We start from the raw sequence: 19642 nt of genomic DNA on the forward strand, positions 1-19642 counted from the left end.
GTGCGGCTGCAGCAGTGTATGCGGGAGAGGGGAAGCTGTGCGGCTGCAGCAGTGTATGATGGAGAGGGGAAGCTGTGCGGCTGCAGCAGTGTATGCGGGAGAGGGGAAGCTGTGCGGCTGCAGCAGTGTGTGATGGAGAGGGGAAGCTGTGCGGCTGCAGCAGTGTATGGTGAAGAGGGGAAGCTGTGCGGCTGCAGCAGTGTATGGTGAAGAGGGGAAGCTGTGCGGCTGCAGCAGTGTATGGTGAAGAGGGGAAGCTGTGCGGCTGCAGCAGTGTATGGTGGAGAGGGGAACCTGTGCGGCTGCAGCAGTGTATGGTGGAGAGGGGAACCTGTGCGGCTGCAGCAGTGTATGGTGGAGAGGGGAACCTGTGCGGCTGCAGCAGTGTATGGTGGAGAGGGGAAGATGTGCGGCTGCAGCAGTGTATGATGGAGAGGGGAAGCAGTGCGGCTGCAGCAGTGTATGATGGAGAGGGGAAGCTGTGCGGCTGCAGCAGTGTATGCGGGAGAGGGGAAGCTGTGCGGCTGCAGCAGTGTATGATGGAGAGGGGAAGCTGTGCGGCTGCAGCAGTGTATGCGGGAGAGGGGAAGCTGTGCGGCTGCAGCAGTGTATGCGGGAGAGGGGAAGCTGTGCGGCTGCAGCAGTGTGTGATGGAGAGGGGAAGCTGTGCTGCTGCAGCAGTGTATGGTGAAGAGGGGAAGCTGTGCGGCTGCAGCAGTGTATGGTGAAGAGGGGAAGCTGTGCGGCTGCAGCAGTGTATGGTGGAGAGGGGAAGCTGTGCGGCTGCAGCAGTGTATGGTGGAGAGGGGAACCTGTGCGGCTGCAGCAGTGTATGATGGAGAGGGGAAGCTGTGCGGCTGCAGCAGTGTATGATGGAGAGGGGAAGCTGTGCGGCTGCAGCAGTGTATGGTGGAGAGGGGAAGCTGTGCGGCTGCAGCAGTGTATGGTGGAGAGGGGAAGCTGTGCGGCTGCAGCAGTGTATGATGGAGAGGGGAAGCTGTGCGGCTGCAGCAGTGTATGCAGGAGAGGGGAAGCTGTGCGGCTGCAGCAGTGTATGATGGAGAGGGGAAGCTGTGCGGCTGCAGCAGTGTATGGTGGAGAGGGGAACCTGTGCGGCTGCAGCAGTGTATGATGGAGAGGGGAAGCTGTGCGGCTGCAGCAGTGTATGCGGGAGAGGGGAAGCTGTGCGGCTGCAGCAGTGTATGGTGGAGAGGGGAAGCTGTGCGGCTGCAGCAGTGTATGCGGGAGAGGGGAAGCTGTGCGGCTGCAGCAGTGTATGATGGAGAGGGGAAGATGTGCGGATGCAGCAGTGTATGCGGGAGAGGTGAAGATGTGCTGCAGCAGTGTATGCGGGAGAGGGGAAGATGTGCTGCAGCAGTGCATGCGGGAGAGGGGAAGATGTGCTGCAGCAGTGCATGCGGGAGAGGGGAAGATGTGCTGCAGCAGTGTATGACATTGGTGAGGACATACTACTGGTGCCATATTGCCCGCACACATACACAGCGTTGTACATTGTGCTGTATAGGGAGGTACAAGGAGCCCCACAGATAACAAACAGAAACACAAAAGGGCTGTGACATGAAGGGGTTAAGTACACGAAAGGTGCACACTGGTCATCCGAGGGTTAATCCGGAGCCACAGAAGAATCCGAGAGATTCCCGGAAACTGAACATCCTGAGCCCAGAGCAAAAGCGAAACCTGCAGGAGGAGACCTGACACCGAGTGATACAGTCCTCATACATGTATCTAAGCCGCCTACTAGTGATACTTTACTGAGCTATCACCTGCTGAGCTGTGTATCTAATCCTATCCTGTGTGATACTGTCTGCTGAGCTGTGTATCTAATCATCTCCTGTGTGATACTGTCTGCTGAGCTGTGTATCTAATCCTATCCTGTGTGATACTGTCTGCTGAGCTGTGTATCTAATCCTATCCTGTGTGATACCGTCTGCTGAGCTGTGTATCTAATCCTATCCTGTGTGATACTGTCTGCTGAGCTGTGTATCTAATCCAATCCTGTGTGATACTGTCTGCTGAGCTGTGTATCTAATCCTATCCTGTGTGATACTGTCTGCTGAGCTGTGTATCTAATCCTATCCTGTGTGATACTGTCTGCTGAGCTGTGTATCTAATCCTATCCTGTGTGATACTGCCTGCTGAGCTGTGTATCTAATCCTATCCTGTGTGATACTGCCTGCTGAGCTGTGTATCTAATCCTATCCTGTGTGATACTGTCTGCTGAGCTGTGTATCTAATCATCTCCTGTGTGATACTGTCTTCTGAGCTGTGTATCTAATCCTATCCTGTGTGATACTGTCTGCTGAGCTGTGTATCTAATCCTATCCTGTGTGATACTGTCTGCTGAGCTGTGTATCTAATCCCCTCCTGTGTGATATGGTGTGCTGAGCTGTGTATCTAATCCTCTCCTGTGTGATACTGTCTGCTGAGCTGTGTATCTAATCCTATCCTGTGTGATACTGTCTGCTGAGCTGTGTATCTAATCCTATCCTGTGTGATACTGCCTGCTGAGCTGTGTATCTAATCCCCTCCTGTGTGATATGGTGTGCTGAGCTGTGTATCTAATCCTCTCCTGTGTGATACTGTCTGCTGAGCTGTGTATCTAATCATCTCCTGTGTGATACAGTCTGCTGAGCTGTGTATCTAATCCTATCCTGTGTGATACTGCCTGCTGAGCTGTGTATCTAATCATCTCCTGTGTGATACTGTCTGCTGAGCTGTGTATCTAATCCTATCCTGTGTGATACTGCCTGCTGAGCTGTGTATCTAATCCTATCCTGTGTGATACTGCCTGCTGAGCTGTGTATCTAATCATCTCCTGTGTGATACTGTCTGCTGAGCTGTGTATCTAATCCTATCCTGTGTGATACTGCCTGCTGAGCTGTGTATCTAATCATCTCCTGTGTGATACTGTCTGCTGAGCTGTGTATCTAATCCTATCCTGTGTGATACTGCCTGCTGAGCTGTGTATCTAATCCCCTCCTGTGTGATATGGTGTGCTGAGCTGTGTATCTAATCCTCTCCTGTGTGATACCGTCTTCTGAGCTGTGTATCTAATCCTATCCTGTGTGATACAGTGTGCTGAGCTGTGTATCTCATCCTCTCCTGTGTGATACTGTCTGCTGAGCTGTGCATCTCATCCATTCCTGTGTGATACTGTCTGCTGAGCTGTGTATCTCATCCCCTCCTGTGTGATACAGTGAGCTGTGTATCTCATCCTCTCCTGTGTGATACAGTGAGCTGTGTATCTCATCCCCTCCTGTGTGATACAGTGTGCTGAGCTGTGTATCTAATCCCCTCCTGTGTGATACAGTGAGCTGTGTATCTCATCCTCTCCTGTGTGATACAGCGTGCTGAGCTGTGTATCTAATCCCCTCCTGTGTGATACAGTGTGCTGATCTGTGTATCTAATCTTACCCTGTGTGATACAGTGTGCTGATCTGTGTATCTCATCCCCTCGTGTTACGCATGTTCTGGGATGAGGTATTACATAAGCCTCTCGGAGGTTTGGGGGTGTGTAGGGGGTTTCCCTCCTCCGCCCCTGCAGTCCCGGGTCCTGACCTATAAGTAACAGATGTGAAGCTTCTCGTCACTCACCCTCAGGATGCAGCTGCAGACAGGGAGGACCGCGCTCCGCTCCGCACAAGGTGAGGTGCTGGGGGCTCCGCAGGAGATGGGGGACGGGACGACCTGTTATGGCCTAAGATTTAATAAATATAAATTTATGATATTTTTATAGAGGGGACTTAGACTGAACCCCCTGTTACTTGTTTTCTGCTCTAGTCACATCCTGAGCTGCACTAACAATCACTATATATACTTTGACGGATGAGACCTAGACATTGCCATTGATACTATTTTACTGTTATTACGGGGGCAGCTTTGGATGTGACTAGAGTATAATGCACAAAAATAATTTGGTTTTCCGGTACAACAGAATATTCCGCATTATTTTAGTGAATTATACTCTAGTCACATCTCAAGCTGCGCTCACTTTAAATGGGTGACCAGCTACTGCCGCCTATTAGTTTTCCGGTACATCAGACTATTCCAAATTACTTATAGGTGCAGCTCTGGATGTGATTAGAGTATTACCCATAATTCACAGCACATTTGCTAAAGGGACATTTAAAGTTTGAGTGCAGCTTAAGTAGTGACTAGAGTATAAGACATGAATTGGGTTAGTACCTGCACATTTAATACATAAAACCAGTATAATTGTGAAAGCAGCTTTGGTTGTGACTGGAGTATAAGCCCCACAAAACCCATGTAATAGTAACCTGATCCCCCATAATGCACAGTTCTACAGTTACCAGGGTAATTGTGAAGGCAGCTCTGGGTGTGATTAGAGTATTAAACATGGAATAATAGGCATCAGATGCAGAAATGTGAAAGCAGCTTTGGCTGTGACTATAATACAAACCAAACAATAACATGTGATATTATCCTTATCCCCCACAATGCACTGCTCTTACCTGCCGCAAGAATAATTGTGAGTGCAGCTCTGGAAGTGAGTGGAGTATAATTGAATAATTGCCTGATCACCCATAAAGCATTGCCATTACAGGAAATTCTGAATACAGCTCTGGCTGTGACTGGAGTATAATTGAATAATTGCCTGATCACCCATAAGGCATTGCCCATTACAGGAAATTCTGAATACAGCTCTGGCTGTGACTGGAGTAGATACAGCAGCCCACTCTAAGAAGCGCAGTAAATGCAGCTTGGGATGTGACTAGAGTATAAGACATTACTCAGCTAGGACTTTCCACAGACTGATGGCCCTATGTGACAGAGTCGTGGGTGGATTATAGAGAACCTGACATTTAAATCAACCTCCCAAAATAAACACTTCATTAACCCCTTCAGGAGGTTATGGTGTTCACAGCCAGGAATAAGCTTTTTTTAATATTTTGATAGAAAGGACATTTTGGGACACGGCGATACCCATTTATGATTTTTACAGTTTATTTACTTTTATATGTGATCCAGGGAAAGGAAGGAGGGAGATTTACACTTTACTTTTTTTTTTACAATTTTTTTACATACATTTTATATTTTTTACCATTATTTCAGACCCTCTAGGGTACTTTAACCCTGCAGGGTCTGATTGCTAGTAATAAATTCTGCAATACAACTGTACAACTGAGAGGTGATTTGCCTAATTACATCACTGTTAACATTTCCGTTTACAAAACGCTTTGTAAATGCGATGTTAACGCACGCGTTAAAATTGCGTTAACAAACGTAAACGGTAATGTAATTAGGCAAATCACCTCTCATCAGCTGTAATGAAAACGCAACCAAAACACAACGTGTGAACGCGCCCTAAATGTCTCCTCTCCGTGGATGCAATGTTGCAAATTCAGTTTGGACTCGCATCAGGTGAGTTGCATATAAGTTTACAATGCTAGTAATGGGGTCCGCTACTGCACTGCTCCGCCTCCTTGTTCCTGATTGACAGGTCTCATTGCATGTGACCAGGGTGATGTCATCGAAGGTCTGTTACATTTGAATGGTCTTCCCCATGTGTTTATCTGATCACATGAAATCACAGCAGCCTCCATGGATGACAGGGAGAAGAAGAAGTCCATGGAGGCTGCTGGGATTTCATGTGATCAGATAAACACATGGGGAAAACAATTCAAAATGTAATTTATATGACATCACCCTGGTCACATGACATGCTGAGAGAAGTGATGGAGCATGAGGAGGAGTAGAGGCGATGGTAACACAGGAGCGATCTGATGCCAGGGAATATAATCTACAGGCGATTCATATAATCTACAGGCGATTCATATAATCTACAGGCGATTCATATAATCTACAGGTGATTCATATAATCTACAGGCGATTCATATAATCTACAGGTGATTTATGGGGATGTAAGGGAATAAATCTTTAGCTAAAAGAAAAGGAGTCGGGTTCCCTAAGGACTCCCCGTCACTGGCGGCTTTTGTGACCATGTGGGGGCAGGTTCCCTGTATAAAGGGTGACTTATTAGTGAGGTCCTGGTACCTGGGATCTCCATCAATGTCGCCCTCTTCTGTTACAGGTCAAGGAGGAGCAGCCGGACTGTCACTGGTCACAGTCATCCTCATCTACAGCCTCATCAGTGTTACAGCAGGTAAGAATCAGACGTACAGGCCGGGGGGGCGGGGCTGTGACCACCTCTCACACATGATGTACAGGCAGGGGGTGGGGCTGTGACCACCTCTCACACATGATGTCCAGGCAGGGGGGCGGGGCTGTGACCACCTCTCACACATGATGTACAGGCAGGGGGCGGGGCTGTGACTACCTCTCACACATGATGTACAGGCAGGGGGAGGGGCTGTGACCACCTCTCACACATGATGTACAGGCAGGGGGGCGGGGCTGTGACCACCTCTCACACATGATGTACAGGCAGGGGGCGGGGCTGTGACTACTCACACATGATGTACAGGCTGGGGGCGGGGCTGTGACCACCTCTCACACATGATGTACAGGCAGGGGGAGGGGCTGTGACCACCTCTCACACATTATGTACAGGCAGGGGGCGGGGCTGTGACTACCTCACACATGATGTACAGGCAGGGGGCGGGACTGTGACGACCTCTCACACATGATGTACAGGCAGGATGGCAGGAGTAATAAATCTCCTTTGGTTTGTTACAGCTTCGCTCTCCACAAAGATTCTTAGTCCAGAAAATAATACAATCATCGACACACAAGGTAAGTCTTCTGGTGTCCAGTACCTACCTCCTTCAGGTCAGATTGTGCATCGCCTCCAACTACTGAAGTCTCCTGATAAGGTTATTAATCTATAAACTTGTCCCAACAATTTCCAGATAAGAACCTGACAATAACCTGCAAAGCCGAGACCAGGTGGCTGCGATTCCACAACATCTACTGGCTGGTGAACGACACGTTTGTGGAGGACGCCTACCCCGACAGCCGGGTGACCGAACATAGCAAAGGGTGAGTGCAGCCCATCACACTACTCCAGAGCTGCACTCACTATTCTGCTGCTGGTGCAGTCACTGTGTACATACATAACATTACTCATCCTGTACTGATCCTGAGTTACATCCTGTATTATACCCCAGAGCTGCACTCACTATTCTGCTGCTGGTGCAGTCACTGTGTACATACATAACATTACTCATCCTGTACTGATCCTGAGTTACATCCTGTATTATACCCCAGAGCTGCACTCACTATCCTGCTGCTGGTGCAGTCACTGTGTATATACATGACATTACTTATCCTGTACTGATCCTGAGTTACATCCTGTATTATACCCCAGAGCTGCACTCACTATTCTGCTGCTGGTGCAGTCACTGTGTACATACATGACATTACTTATCCTGTACTGATCCTGAGTTACACCCTGCATTATACCCCAGAGTTGCACTCACTATTCTGCTGCTGGTGCAGTCACTGTGTACATACACGACATTACTTATCCTGTACTGATCCGGAGTTACATCCTGGTATTATACACCAGAGCTGCACTCACTATTCTGCTGGTGCAGTCACTGTGTACATACATGACATTACTTATCCTGTACTGATCCTGAGTTACATCCTGTATTATACCCCAGAGCTGCTCTCACTATTCTGCTGCTGGTGCAGTCACTGTGTACATACATGACATTACTTATCCTGTACTGATCCTGAGTTACATCCTGTATTATACCCCAGAGCTGCACTCACTATTCTGCTGGTGCAGTCACTGTGTACATACATGACATTACTTATCCTGTACTGATCCTGAGTTACATCCTGTATTATACCCCAGAGCTGCACTCACTATTCTGCTGCTGGTGCAGTCACTGTGTACATACATGACATTACTTATCCTGTACTGATCCTGAGTTACATCCTGTATTATACTCCAGAGCTGCACTCACTATTCTGCTGCTGGTGCAGTCACTGTGTACATACATGACATTACTTATCCTGTTACAATTTTCTAGAATCACAAGAGGGAAGACCGTGGAGCAGATCCTAGAGTTCGGCCCACTAGAGGTGAAGGACTTCAGGACCACGTTCACCTGTGTGGTGCAGGACCCGTCAGGAGGGGACATCAGACGCCTCACCCTGGTCCCGGAGAAATCTGATATTTCCAAGGTCAGGATAATTGTCAAAAAAGATGGAAGAAAACGAGATCCTGAAAGATAAGATTAAAGAATGCGGCTTCTGCAATACGGCTCTCGCCTCTGATGCGTCGGGTGCATTCAAACTGTTCACAGGAGGAGGAGCGTGACAGTATCAGCCTGGACATTATTCTCCATAGACAGGGGCGTTCATGTATTCTGAGTCCTGTCCTGTGAATACTGTAATACAAGAGATCAAAAAACACAACCACTAAACAGCGCCCCCACTGCCCCCGAGTATAGATCATTTACTGCATGTGGTCATCATACTGTGTAACACTGACCCCTAGTGGTGGGTGTGTGTATCACATCTTATTACAGTCCAGCAGTGATATGAGTTGCGTCTCTAGTTATGACAAGACAGTAGATCGCGGGAGGAGGAGCGAATAACTTTATTTACAAAAATAAAAATGAAATACAGTGCAAACCGTAGAGATTACACCAAGAAGAACAATGACCCCCATCATCCGGGCCGCTGACATCACATCTGAACTGACCAGGGGAAGCGATGACATCATTATTACTGTATATAAAAAACACGAAACCCTAAATCTACACATCAGACGATGGCTGCTCCAGGACACTGCACTTAAAGGGGATGTCCACCACCACGACTAGTGACTGTGTAGTCTTCATATAACCCGATATTACCACAAACTGCTCCAGAGAGAGACCTAGACAAAATCAGAAAGGGGTGGAGCCGTGCGGACACACGCCCCCTTCTGCATCCCACAATGCACTGCGGCAGATTTGGTTAGCTGTAACAAACACAACATGCAGTGTCCCGGGGGCCTAGAGCTCGTTAGAAGAGACCAGGATACATGGGTGCAGCTCTGGAGGTGACTGGAGTAAAAGGATTGAAGTTAAGATGAATAAAAGATGCCGATAAGAATCTGAGGGCGAAACGTAATGTAAAAATCAACAACTTCATCTGTGGTGTAGAAAGCTTCATCAGTCCTACAGCAGGACCTGGTGCACACCACAGCGCCCCCTGCTGTACTGGAGTTCAGAGACAAGAAGGCAATGAGTCACAGGGGGGGGGACCCCCGAGGCAAGCAAAGCGCTGATAGGGGTCAGGGAGGGTGGTGCTGACACCCGCCGGTCACTTGTCTTCACGTCATCGCTGTCAGGGTAATAAATGGATCCCAATAGGCAGAAACATTTTTAATAAATAAAAAAAAAATTTTTTTTTTAAGCTAAATTACAGAAGCCACAGCAATAAGGCACTAAAAGTTTCCTGTAAAATAAAAACTGCCTGCCGTACATACGAGGCGCGAGCGTGAAATGCAAGCACTGATTACCAATCATCTCTGGAATAATCCCCCCTCCCCCCACCCAGTATAATCACCCGGGTCTGCAATAAAATGTAGTCCATGAGTGACCCCCGTGCGCCCCCCGATGACCTGGAGCCAAGCACAGGGGCCCATCCTCATGGCGCACAGCGGCCATGTCCATCACTAGATCCATAGTCCTCAGATAGCATCGCTGCGGATCGTGGCTTTACTTGTTTTTCTTCGGACCCCTCTCAAAAAACTGGAAAAAGAAAAAAAGTAAAAAAAAAAAAAAAAATGAGAAGAGCAGAAAAATAAAAGGAAAATTTTGAAAAGACAAGACAGCGAGGGGATCGTCCACATTATGTGACCCCAGGAGCCCCATGTGCTGCCCCCAACCACAGGAAACAGTATATTCTAGTAATCGCCCGAAACAGGGTTAAGGGTTTTCCAGGACGATAGGATGATACAGGAGACATCAGTCATCTGAGCTCGACTAATAACACATCACTTACTACATGAGTGCAGACCCCCGCCCCGGCCCCCCATGTGTTACAGGATGATACAGGAGACATCAGGGTGCACACATCTGAGCTCTACTAATAACACATCACTTACTACATGAGTGCAGCCCCCTGCCCCGACCCCCCATGTGTTACAGGATGATACAGGATACATCAGGGTGCACACATCTGAGCTCGACTAATAACACATCACTTACTACATGAGTGCAGCCCCCTGCCCCGACCCCCCATGTGTTACAGGATGATACAGGATACATCAGGGTGCACACATCTGAGCTCTACTAATAACACATCACTTACTACATGAGTGCAGCCCCCTGCCCCGACCCCCCATGTGTTACAGGATGATACAGGATACATCAGGGTGCACACATCTGAGCTCTACTAATAACACATCACTTACTACATGAGTGCAGCCCCCTGCCCCGACCCCCCATGTGTTACAGGATGATACAGGATACATCAGGGTGCACACATCTGAGCTCTACTAATAACACATCACTTACTACATGAGTGCAGCCCCCTGCCCCGACCCCCCATGTGTTACAGGATGATACAGGATACATCAGGGTGCACACATCTGAGCTCGACTAATAACACATCACTTACTACATGAGTGCAGACCCCCGCCCCGGCCCCCCATGTGTTACAGGATGATACAGGAGACATCAGGGTGCACACATCTGAGCTCTACTAATAACACATCACTTACTACATGAGTGCAGCCCCCTGCCCCGACCCCCCATGTGTTACAGGATGATACAGGATACATCAGGGTGCACACATCTGAGCTCGACTAATAACACATCACTTACTACATGAGTGCAGCCCCCTGCCCCGACCCCCCATGTGTTACAGGATGATACAGGATACATCAGGGTGCACACATCTGAGCTCTACTAATAACACATCACTTACTACATGAGTGCAGCCCCCTGCCCCGACCCCCCATGTGTTACAGGATGATACAGGATACATCAGGGTGCACACATCTGAGCTCTACTAATAACACATCACTTACTACATGAGTGCAGCCCCCTGCCCCGACCCCCCATGTGTTACAGGATGATACAGGATACATCAGGGTGCACACATCTGAGCTCTACTAATAACACATCACTTACTACATGAGTGCAGCCCCCTGCCCCGACCCCCCATGTGTTACAGGATGATACAGGATACATGAGGGTGCACACATCTGAGCTCTACTAATAACACATCACTTACTACATGAGTGCAGCCCCCTGCCCCGACCCCCCATGTGTTACAGGATGATACAGGATACATCAGGGTGCACACATCTGAGCTCGACTAATAACACATCACTTACTACATGAGTGCAGCCCCCTGCCCCGACCCCCCATGTGTTACAGGATGATACAGGATACATCAGGGTGCACACATCTGAGCTCTACTAATAACACATCACTTACTACATGAGTGCAGCCCCCTGCCCCGACCCCCCATGTGTTACAGGATGATACAGGATACATGAGGGTGCACACATCTGAGCTCTACTAATAACACATCACTTACTACATGAGTGCAGCCCCCTGCCCCGACCCCCCATGTGTTACAGGATGATACAGGATACATCAGGGTGCACACATCTGAGCTCTACTAATAACACATCACTTACTACATGAGTGCAGCCCCCTGCCCCGACCCCCCATGTGTTACAGGATGATACAGGATACATCAGGGTGCACACATCTGAGCTCTACTAATAACACATCACTTACTGCATGAGTGCAGACCCCTGCCCCGGTCCCCAGACCCCATATGCATTACAGGATTCCCCTATAAGAGATCAGTGTTATATATAGAAGAGCTCGGACTTTAACCATTTGTGCAGAAGGAGACCCTCAAACCACACAACACTCCTCCCAGTGAAAGCATCTCACCCTTCACACTTACCTGTATTTCGGGGTCCCGTGTGACCTATACAAGAATAATTTCAGCCATTACCCTCTGCCAGACCAAGTGATGAGGGAGCAGGAGGATATTTGACTCTGTAAATGTTCGGGGCACATCACTACTGGGGTGACACAGTGGATGGTGTCTGCACACAGAATGGACATTCCCGCGCTATGGGGCTGCGTACATTAAAGGAGCACTCCAGCTACAGCCAATGCATTGAATAATACATGGTACCGGTGCTCCTCCCTCCAGGCTCTGCACAAAGTATAATCCAATGAATCAGCTGTAACTGGAGCATTCCTTTAAGATATTAATGTGATATAATGATTGGAGAGCTCAGTCTATTCAGTGTGAGGAGGATATGAAATTATTATTATTACTACACATAAATACAAATCCAGATTTCCATGGTGGGACTATTGGTTACGTTTCCATATGACAAGTCATCGATATCATTTTGCTGGGGGTGGGAAACCCTTCATCAGCTGCTTGAAGCTTCTCCACTCTCATTGTATGATCAATACAAATAGTAGATGAATATTCTAGTCCAGGTCAACCCCTACAAGTTTCTATTACAGGCAAATATTGTCAGCAGCAGCCTGAGATGTAGGATGCTATTCCCCTGTAAGAGGACCCGGGCAGGACAGGAAGGGGTTGTCTCACAGCCCCATCACTCACCTTGTTCTTCGGGGATTTGGCGGTGGCTCGGGGGGACTTTCTGCCGGGAGACTTGCGGATACCGAGGTGCGGGGACTTGCTGGTGTTTCCACGGCCCTGGGGGGTAGACTTGGGGGTGGACTTCTTGTTGAGACCTCTTTTAAGCAAACTGCTCCCCAGCTTCTTGGGGGTATTGAAAACGTTGAAGGCCATCGACTGACGACGACTGGAGCTCGACTAACAGGAGGTGAAGAAAGAAGTCAGTGCCAGGAAAAGCTCAGCAGCACAAACTATACACTAGTATATAACAGTATAAACTACTGGGGCGCACAGTACAGGCAGCTTGTGTCACCAGATGAACACCACAGGCAGCTTCCATCCGGGCCTACATAGAGTCTACATGTGTCAGCTGGTGCAGCTCAGCTCTATTCAAGGCAATGGGGCGAAGCTACAATACACAGAACCTGTAGACTTTTATGTTGCGGATTTTAGAACCAGACACGTTTTTAGCTTTCTGAATAATCTACTATCAAAATCCATCAAGATAAACCAGGATCACTTACTCATAGATCCAGGCACCAGGACTGTGGGAAACATCTTATGTTTGTTATCCATGGCCCTTCTTCTAAAATCAACTTTTACAATTATGTTTATGAGCCAGGTGGCCTTACCAGAGCCCCTCAGCGCTGCAGCTTCACAAGCTGTCACAATGTCTCATCCCTCAGCACCCTCCCCTCCCCATGTCTGATGTCACCCTACACAGTGGGAGGGGGAAGTGCTCCAGCACGTGCAGTACGAAGGGGCTCTGGTAACACAGCCAAGTTAGCACAAAATTTTAAAAGTTGATTTTAGAAGGAAGCAGACCATGGATAACAAATAAAATAAGATTACCTCAGTGCCAGTGCCTGAATCTATGAGTAAGTGCCCCTGGCTTATCATGATGGATTTTGATGGTAGATTTCCTTTAAAAAGGGTTTTTTGGGATATAGCTAGTAATTCTATCCTTAGGTCATTATAAAAAGGGTACAATACTCGTGATGTCCAGATTTACTGTACTCACGCCACTTCTATGATAACCACTCCTGTATCAGTAGTCAGAGGGGTGTGTAGATATCTGATGTATCTGAACGCCCCTCCAACCACTGATATGGAAGCGGTCATTATGGAGCGGTGTGCATACAGTAATAATGACTGCACGGCCTCCTCCATCTTCCAGAAGCCGACAGTCCATAGTCCTGCTGCCCAGGTGACCCACGGCTTCCAGTGGCAAACAGCAAACATGGTAAGTATAAGGGTGACCCTATTAGGAGTTCATACAAAGCTTTAACAGGTCAAGTATGAGTGGCCAACAATGACCACTCTATGCAATGGGAGCTGAATCTGCTTCCGGCTCTACCCTGTATGCAGCGGCACCACTTGTATAGTATAGGAAGGATTTGGGATCCAATGTTCCAATGTGGTACGGTACCTGCTGGCTGGCGCTGGCTTTGCTTTCTGCAGCAGACACTCTTCGGGACTCTTTTGGGGTCATTGGTCGTGGGAAGCAGCTGGCAGACTTCTTTGACTGCCAAGGAAATTAAAACAGAAGTGTTGTTACATATAAGGGAACAAGAATGTAACACCCCCCTCCACACACGTCAGGAAAGCCTCACCTCTGGGGTGTCTGGTCCGTAATGAGAATCCTCGGACACCCGCTTCATCTGCTGCCGTGTTGTGATGCCACTGGCGCCATACGTGTGCTCCATCCCGGTAGACGCCATGGTCATCCTCCGCGTGCTGCCCACAGACTCCTGGATCTGGGAAGGCAGTAGGGTGGCTCGTCGCATGGTCTCTTTAGGATCTCCGGTTTTTACCTCTTCATCGGTTATGGTCGTGGTCAGGAGAGACGGCTGAGGAAGCAAGATTATTAGGGCACAGATTAGGAGAAACTCTTCAATGGATTCTACAACATAAGTGCAGGAACAGACGTACCCTTGACTCCAGGGGGTAGCAGGTCTTGAGATGGGGAGGGCAGGCCCGATTCCGCTGTTGCAGTTCTGCAATTCTGGTCCAGTCGTCCTGAGGGTCGGGCTCATCCTGGCCGGTGCCCATATAGATGCTGTTCCGACCTAAAGACACATAACATTGATGTGCACTGATGTAGTCTCCTATTACTCAATCACTACTTTTATAGGGGATGTACAGAATGGTTACAGGTTACAACCATTACTTCTGCATGGAGCAGTGGGCACTCACCTCCTGCCTGGGATAGGCGGGTAGATCTGCGGGTGGTGGGCCGATACCCAGGCAGACTCATCAGCACAGAGTTGTTTAGACTGTCGTCAGATGACAAGTGTTCGGTTTTCGCCAGTGACTCCATAGAGGGGAGGCTGGTGAGGACCGGAGCAGAGACGGCAGGTTGGGGTCTCCCTCCACGTCGGGTGGGATGAGGCTGGTGTAGATTGGGGTGCGAGGGTGCAGAGCGGAGGCTGTAGAATGAGGTGTTGGCACTTTCTGGCTCTGGCTCCGCTTCCTCTTTGGTTCTCTATGTATTAAAAGGAAAAGACACAACACAATCAGAAGAAGCTGCTGCACATAAGGCTACACTGCCAGGGGTAGTCTATGTCTGGTAAAATAAAGAGTGCAGAGCTAATATGGACATTTCAGTCTCTGCAGCGCTGTGCCCTCTATTGTGGCCGTGATTAGTATTGCAGCTCCACCACATTCACTTCACATGTTTAGTGCTTCCTTGTTTAGGAAAGATGAGGGACATCTTGTATGTAGAGGCCAAGGCTGGCAATGGAGCAGATCTCCTCCTCTCACCTTCGTCATAGTAATGTTGATGACTTGGGTGGTCCGTCTTCGAGCCGATCGCGTTTTCTTGGTAGAATCTAGAGACAGGTCCCCGATGGAGCCGATGCTGGTGTCCAGCTTGGACTGCACACGGTTGGGGATGGGGGTGAAGTATAGGCTTTCTAATGACTCCACTTTCCTGGGGAGACGGCTGGATGATGGAGCCTCCGGGCTGGTGGACTTGGCCGTGGATGTCGATGGTTCCCGATGGGAACGGCCGTTCTTTCTATAGATTAATGAAGGAAATGTCATAAGTAAAATTTCACTAAGACCTTTCCATATCAGGCACTTTGGCATCATACAGTGATACCATCGGTGTTACCTGGTGGAGTTCATAGGATGCTCCTCCTCATCGCTCATCTCCAGGCTGTCGATGCTGACGTCTGGGTGGCTGCGGGTGACTCGGGGTGGGCACAGGGACTCTCTGCTCTTCATGGAATCAGTGGAACCTTGGAACTTGACAAGTTCTCGCAGCTGCCGATCAGCGAACTCCACCTGCGGGATAAAGAGCAGATGTGATGACTTGTACATCGGTGCTAAGGATGTTTGAAGAAGGTTCACAGTCTTTATTCAGCAAGCGCCCACTGCTAACACCCATGATCAGCGCCATTTTGGCTGGGATCATAATGGAGGAGACTAGAGAACATGCAGTACATGATGGGAGCAAATAGACCACCAAGGTTTAAAGTACCCTAAGCAGGGTCTAAATAGTTCAAGAAATAAAAAAGGTTAAAAATAAATAAAATAAATCTAAGTTTAAATCCTCCACATTTCCCTAGTACACATAAAAATAAACGAATAAAATCATAAACAATCCTAGATATTTTGTAGCGATAACTATCAAAACCTAAAAACTGTTATTCCCGGCGCTTTACAAAAAATTATCGGCCAAATCAACACTATTTTGCCATTGCACAACACATAATTATTAAAAAACTGATCAATAGGTCGCACAGGGTTCCAAAAGGCTCTAAAAATAACCTAATAACCTAAATAATTTTTTCCTCTCCGATAGAACAGACCCAAAGAAAAGAGGGGATGCATCATTTGGAGCGAGCCATGAAAGCCATAAAATCAGAGACCACAAGTAAATGTGACAATGTATTTTTTCATCAAATTCAGCATCCACTCAGAAGTTAGCATTTTGGGGCCTGTATTACCTTTTTACTACTATACTCAGGGTGGAGGTGCACACAGGACCCGGCAGACTCACCTGCGCCTCCAGGCTCCGCACTTGGCTGCTCAGGCTTTTGCAGTTCTGCTCAGCCTCCTTGGTTTGGAGCAGTGAGAGCTGCAGCTCCTTGTTCAGCCTCTCGGACTCCCCCTTGAGCTCGGTGTTCTCCTTGTGCAGCTTGTCCTGCTCCCGGGTCATGCTCGCCAGCTCGTCGCTCAGCTGCTGGTTCTGCTGCTTCTTGGCATCGTAGTGATGCTTTGCTTTCTCCATCTGGTGAAGAGCAGAGAGAACGGTATAAAGTGAAATGTGCCAATATATTAATCTGTATATATGTTCACCCCGACTCCCTTAGAGGAGAGAGAGAGACCTCTGTATGCACATTATAGGTCTGTACAATACACATCTGCCAATATATAAGCTCACACTGACAGACCCCCGGGGGAGACTGATGAATAAGGAAGGTGTAAAGAAGCTGACCTGAGTCTTGTAGTGCTCCACGGCCTGCACCTGCTTCTCCAGCTGCTCCTCCAGCTCTGACACCTTCTTCTGGGTCTTCTCCACCTCGCTGTGTGCATCGCTGTCCCGCTGCTAGGAATAAAGCATCACAATGGTCAGTGTATGTTGTAGATATTCGGCTGGTTACAGTCATTGCGGGGGCCCGGCTATCACCCACCCAGAGGTGCAAGGCTCGTTATATCACACAGCAACAATTAGACTCTGTGATGTAACGAGCCGAGCGCCATCACATGACTAAGGACCAGTTTAAATTGTTTACTTTGTGTGAATGTAGCCTTCAGCAAGCAGACATAAAAAACTGCAAGGAATTGGATCAAAGTAACTTGGACTCATTATACACACAATTATAATTATTACAATAAAGTTATGCTCAATCCTCGGGGGGCACCCGCTCTCCAGAGGATGGGGGGACGCGTTCTCAATCGCGTTTAGATATGCAGAACTAGAATGCGCCTTGCCACTCCTTTTAACTGAATGACGGATATAACCAAACAGAGCGCTCTGTCATCTCCAGCAGTCATATGGCCGGTGAATGGGATGACAGGGCGCATGCTTCTACTGCTGCTCCATCCAGCCAGGACGAGACCTACGTTCTCCAGATTGCTGAGGATCTTGTGCTCCTGGGATCCCCAGAAGTTAGACCCCCTATCAGTATATTATTGCCTATCCTGTGGATATGGAGCAGTCTCAAGTATTTACTTAACTTGTCAGAGCGGATTCATTGAATTCTACCTTGTGCAGGGCCTGAGCAGGACTCCAGGCTCTAGAAACAAGAAGAGAAGGAGTCCTGCTCCTCCCTTCAGGCCCTGCACAATGTAATAATAATAATAATTCCTTATTTATATAGTGCACACAGATTACATAGCACTGCACAGAGCTTGTCTAATCTGTCCCTGTCCCAAATGGGGCTCACAATCTAATCAACCTACCAGTATGTTGGAGGAAACCAGAGGACCCGGAGGAAACCCACGCAAACACAGAGAGAACATACAAACTCTTCGCAGATGTTGACCCTGGGACTTGGACCCAAGACCCCCGGCGCTGGAAGGCTGTAATGCTAACCACTGAGCCACCGTGCTGCCCTATTCAATGAATTTGCTCTGACTTGAACGTCCCTTGTACCTTGAGCTTCTGCTGCTGGCTCCGGATGGTCTTCTCCTGTTGGGTGATCTGCTTGTTCAGCTCACGCACCTACAAGAATCACAAGACAAGACGTCACAATCTACAGACACGAGACCAGACGTGCACTCACGTCAACATCCACAGGAAGCCCTGATCATGCGCTGGCAGAAGAACACCACAAGGGGGGAGTGCTAAGCCACGAAATTAATGCAGGGCGAGAGGTTAGTAGCGCGAGGAGAAGCCCCTGTAGCAGGCCTGAGCTGCCCCCCATCATGCATCCCTCCCACAACCCACAGACCATCACAGGGACCAGGCTGCCGCCTTCATTGGAAACTGTTTGCAGGTAGGGGCAAGATTCTACATCCATGTAATCATCACGTCACATAGGAACGCAGGATGGAGGAGATCAATTAGGGACATGGGGATTGGAGGGGTTGAGGGCTCGGCTTGATAGGATGAGAATTACGTGGGTAAGAAATCATTGTGCAGACATTACATAGATATCTATAGATGCTGGAGGAGGGGCCCCGGGCCCAGATACAATTACACAACGATTCAGGGACAATTCACAGGTTTGGAAGCAGAAGATGCTAAAGAAAATGGAAGTTTGCTGACCTGTGATTTTGAGATTTGCAATTTTTTTTCCTCTCTCCACAGCAGAATCTATTCAAACTATTTGAGGGATGGAAACGGCACACAATGTGGGGGTCCCGTGTTCTGCTGCGGACCCTGAGGCAAACAGTTCGCAAGGAAAAAAACTGCTGCGCAGCGAGAGCCCGGAGGTGGCACAGAGTGGGGATGTGTTAGCGGCATGCACCATCACCGTTTAAGGAGCTGGAGCCGGGGGCTGGTGACACCCGTTACCTGGTCTGACTGCTCCTTCTTTGCCGTCTCCAAGTGATCCACCTGATGGACAGCAGAAACGGAAGGGTTAATGAGGAGCGCAACGCACTACAATATCCAATGCGAATCTACTCCAGTCACAACCAGAGCTGCGATTACATCTCTGCTGGTTCAGTCTCTGCACATAGTCCTGGTGTAGTCGAGGAAATGTCATGTCAACACCAAATCACTAGAACTTCCCCCAAATCTGCAAAGCTCGTGTTTTATAGGTGGACTATTTTGGCCACTATTTATGAAACCCCTCTAATAGTTATGTTGAGGGTGCAGCCATAAATAGCGTATAACGTGTAATACACAATCAGAAAATGTATAGACAAGATGCTGGCAACGGTAATGTGAATGGACCCTTAAAGGGGTTGTCCCATTTCACCAAATTAATGTTATTGTTTGTATTATAAAAAGTTATACACCTTTCCAATATACTTTCTGTATCAATTCCTCATGGGTCTCTAGATCTCTGCTTGCTGTCATTCTATAGAAAGCTTTTGCGTCTACTTCCAGTGGACAGAAATCTGCCCATGGTCACACAGGTGCACTGCTCGTTATAACACCCACATCTGA

General features: G+C 48.4%; 2 protein-coding genes across 7 annotated transcripts in view; one reads left to right on the top strand and one right to left on the bottom strand.

The window, feature by feature from the left end:
- The first annotated feature begins 3571 nt into the window (after positions 1 to 3571).
- Positions 3572 to 8383, top strand: LOC140117259 (interleukin-1 receptor type 2-like). The gene is made up of 5 exons (XM_072133760.1): positions 3572 to 3665; positions 6074 to 6145; positions 6679 to 6735; positions 6852 to 6981; positions 7983 to 8383. The coding sequence occupies exons 1-5, from the start codon at positions 3623 to 3625 to the stop codon at positions 8185 to 8187; spliced, it is 507 nt and encodes a 168-aa protein (XP_071989861.1). The 5' UTR covers positions 3572 to 3622; the 3' UTR covers positions 8188 to 8383.
- A 152-nt stretch (positions 8384 to 8535) lies between these two features.
- The window catches only part of NUMA1 (nuclear mitotic apparatus protein 1), a 33180-nt gene continuing 22073 nt past the window's right edge, over positions 8536 to 19642 (bottom strand). For 3 of the 6 annotated variants that reach the window (XM_072133752.1, XM_072133750.1, XM_072133751.1), the window contains exons 15-27: positions 19043 to 19084; positions 18179 to 18247; positions 17018 to 17128; positions 16580 to 16810; positions 15689 to 15861; positions 15337 to 15592; positions 14770 to 15058; positions 14506 to 14642; positions 14187 to 14423; positions 14003 to 14098; positions 12556 to 12771; positions 11875 to 11898; positions 8536 to 9695 (exon numbers count right to left, since the gene is read on the bottom strand). In XM_072133752.1, the coding sequence (XP_071989853.1) occupies positions 9663 to 9695; positions 11875 to 11898; positions 12556 to 12771; positions 14003 to 14098; positions 14187 to 14423; positions 14506 to 14642; positions 14770 to 15058; positions 15337 to 15592; positions 15689 to 15861; positions 16580 to 16810; positions 17018 to 17128; positions 18179 to 18247; positions 19043 to 19084 (1914 nt within the window). In that variant the 3' untranslated portion in view covers positions 8536 to 9662. The remainder of the gene's footprint in view (positions 9696 to 11874; positions 11899 to 12555; positions 12772 to 14002; positions 14099 to 14186; positions 14424 to 14505; positions 14643 to 14769; positions 15059 to 15336; positions 15593 to 15688; positions 15862 to 16579; positions 16811 to 17017; positions 17129 to 18178; positions 18248 to 19042; positions 19085 to 19642) is intronic. The other 3 variants (XM_072133753.1, XM_072133755.1, XM_072133754.1) reach the window with 3 other exon arrangements.

This window comes from Engystomops pustulosus, chromosome 2 (assembly GCF_040894005.1).
Source record: "Engystomops pustulosus chromosome 2, aEngPut4.maternal, whole genome shotgun sequence".
Classification (NCBI taxonomy): Eukaryota; Metazoa; Chordata; class Amphibia; order Anura; family Leptodactylidae; genus Engystomops; species Engystomops pustulosus.

Bases quoted from the DNA above. Each gene is read 5' to 3' on its own strand.
- LOC140117259 (XM_072133760.1), top strand. From the start codon at position 3,623: ATGCAGCTGCAGACAGGGAGGACCGCGCTCCGCTCCGCACAAG. The intron at 3,666-6,073 runs GTGAGGTGCTGG...CTTCTGTTACAG, and splicing joins CGCGCTCCGCTCCGCACAAG to GTCAAGGAGGAGCAGCCGGA. The intron at 6,736-6,851 runs GTAAGTCTTCTG...AACAATTTCCAG, and splicing joins TACAATCATCGACACACAAG to ATAAGAACCTGACAATAACC.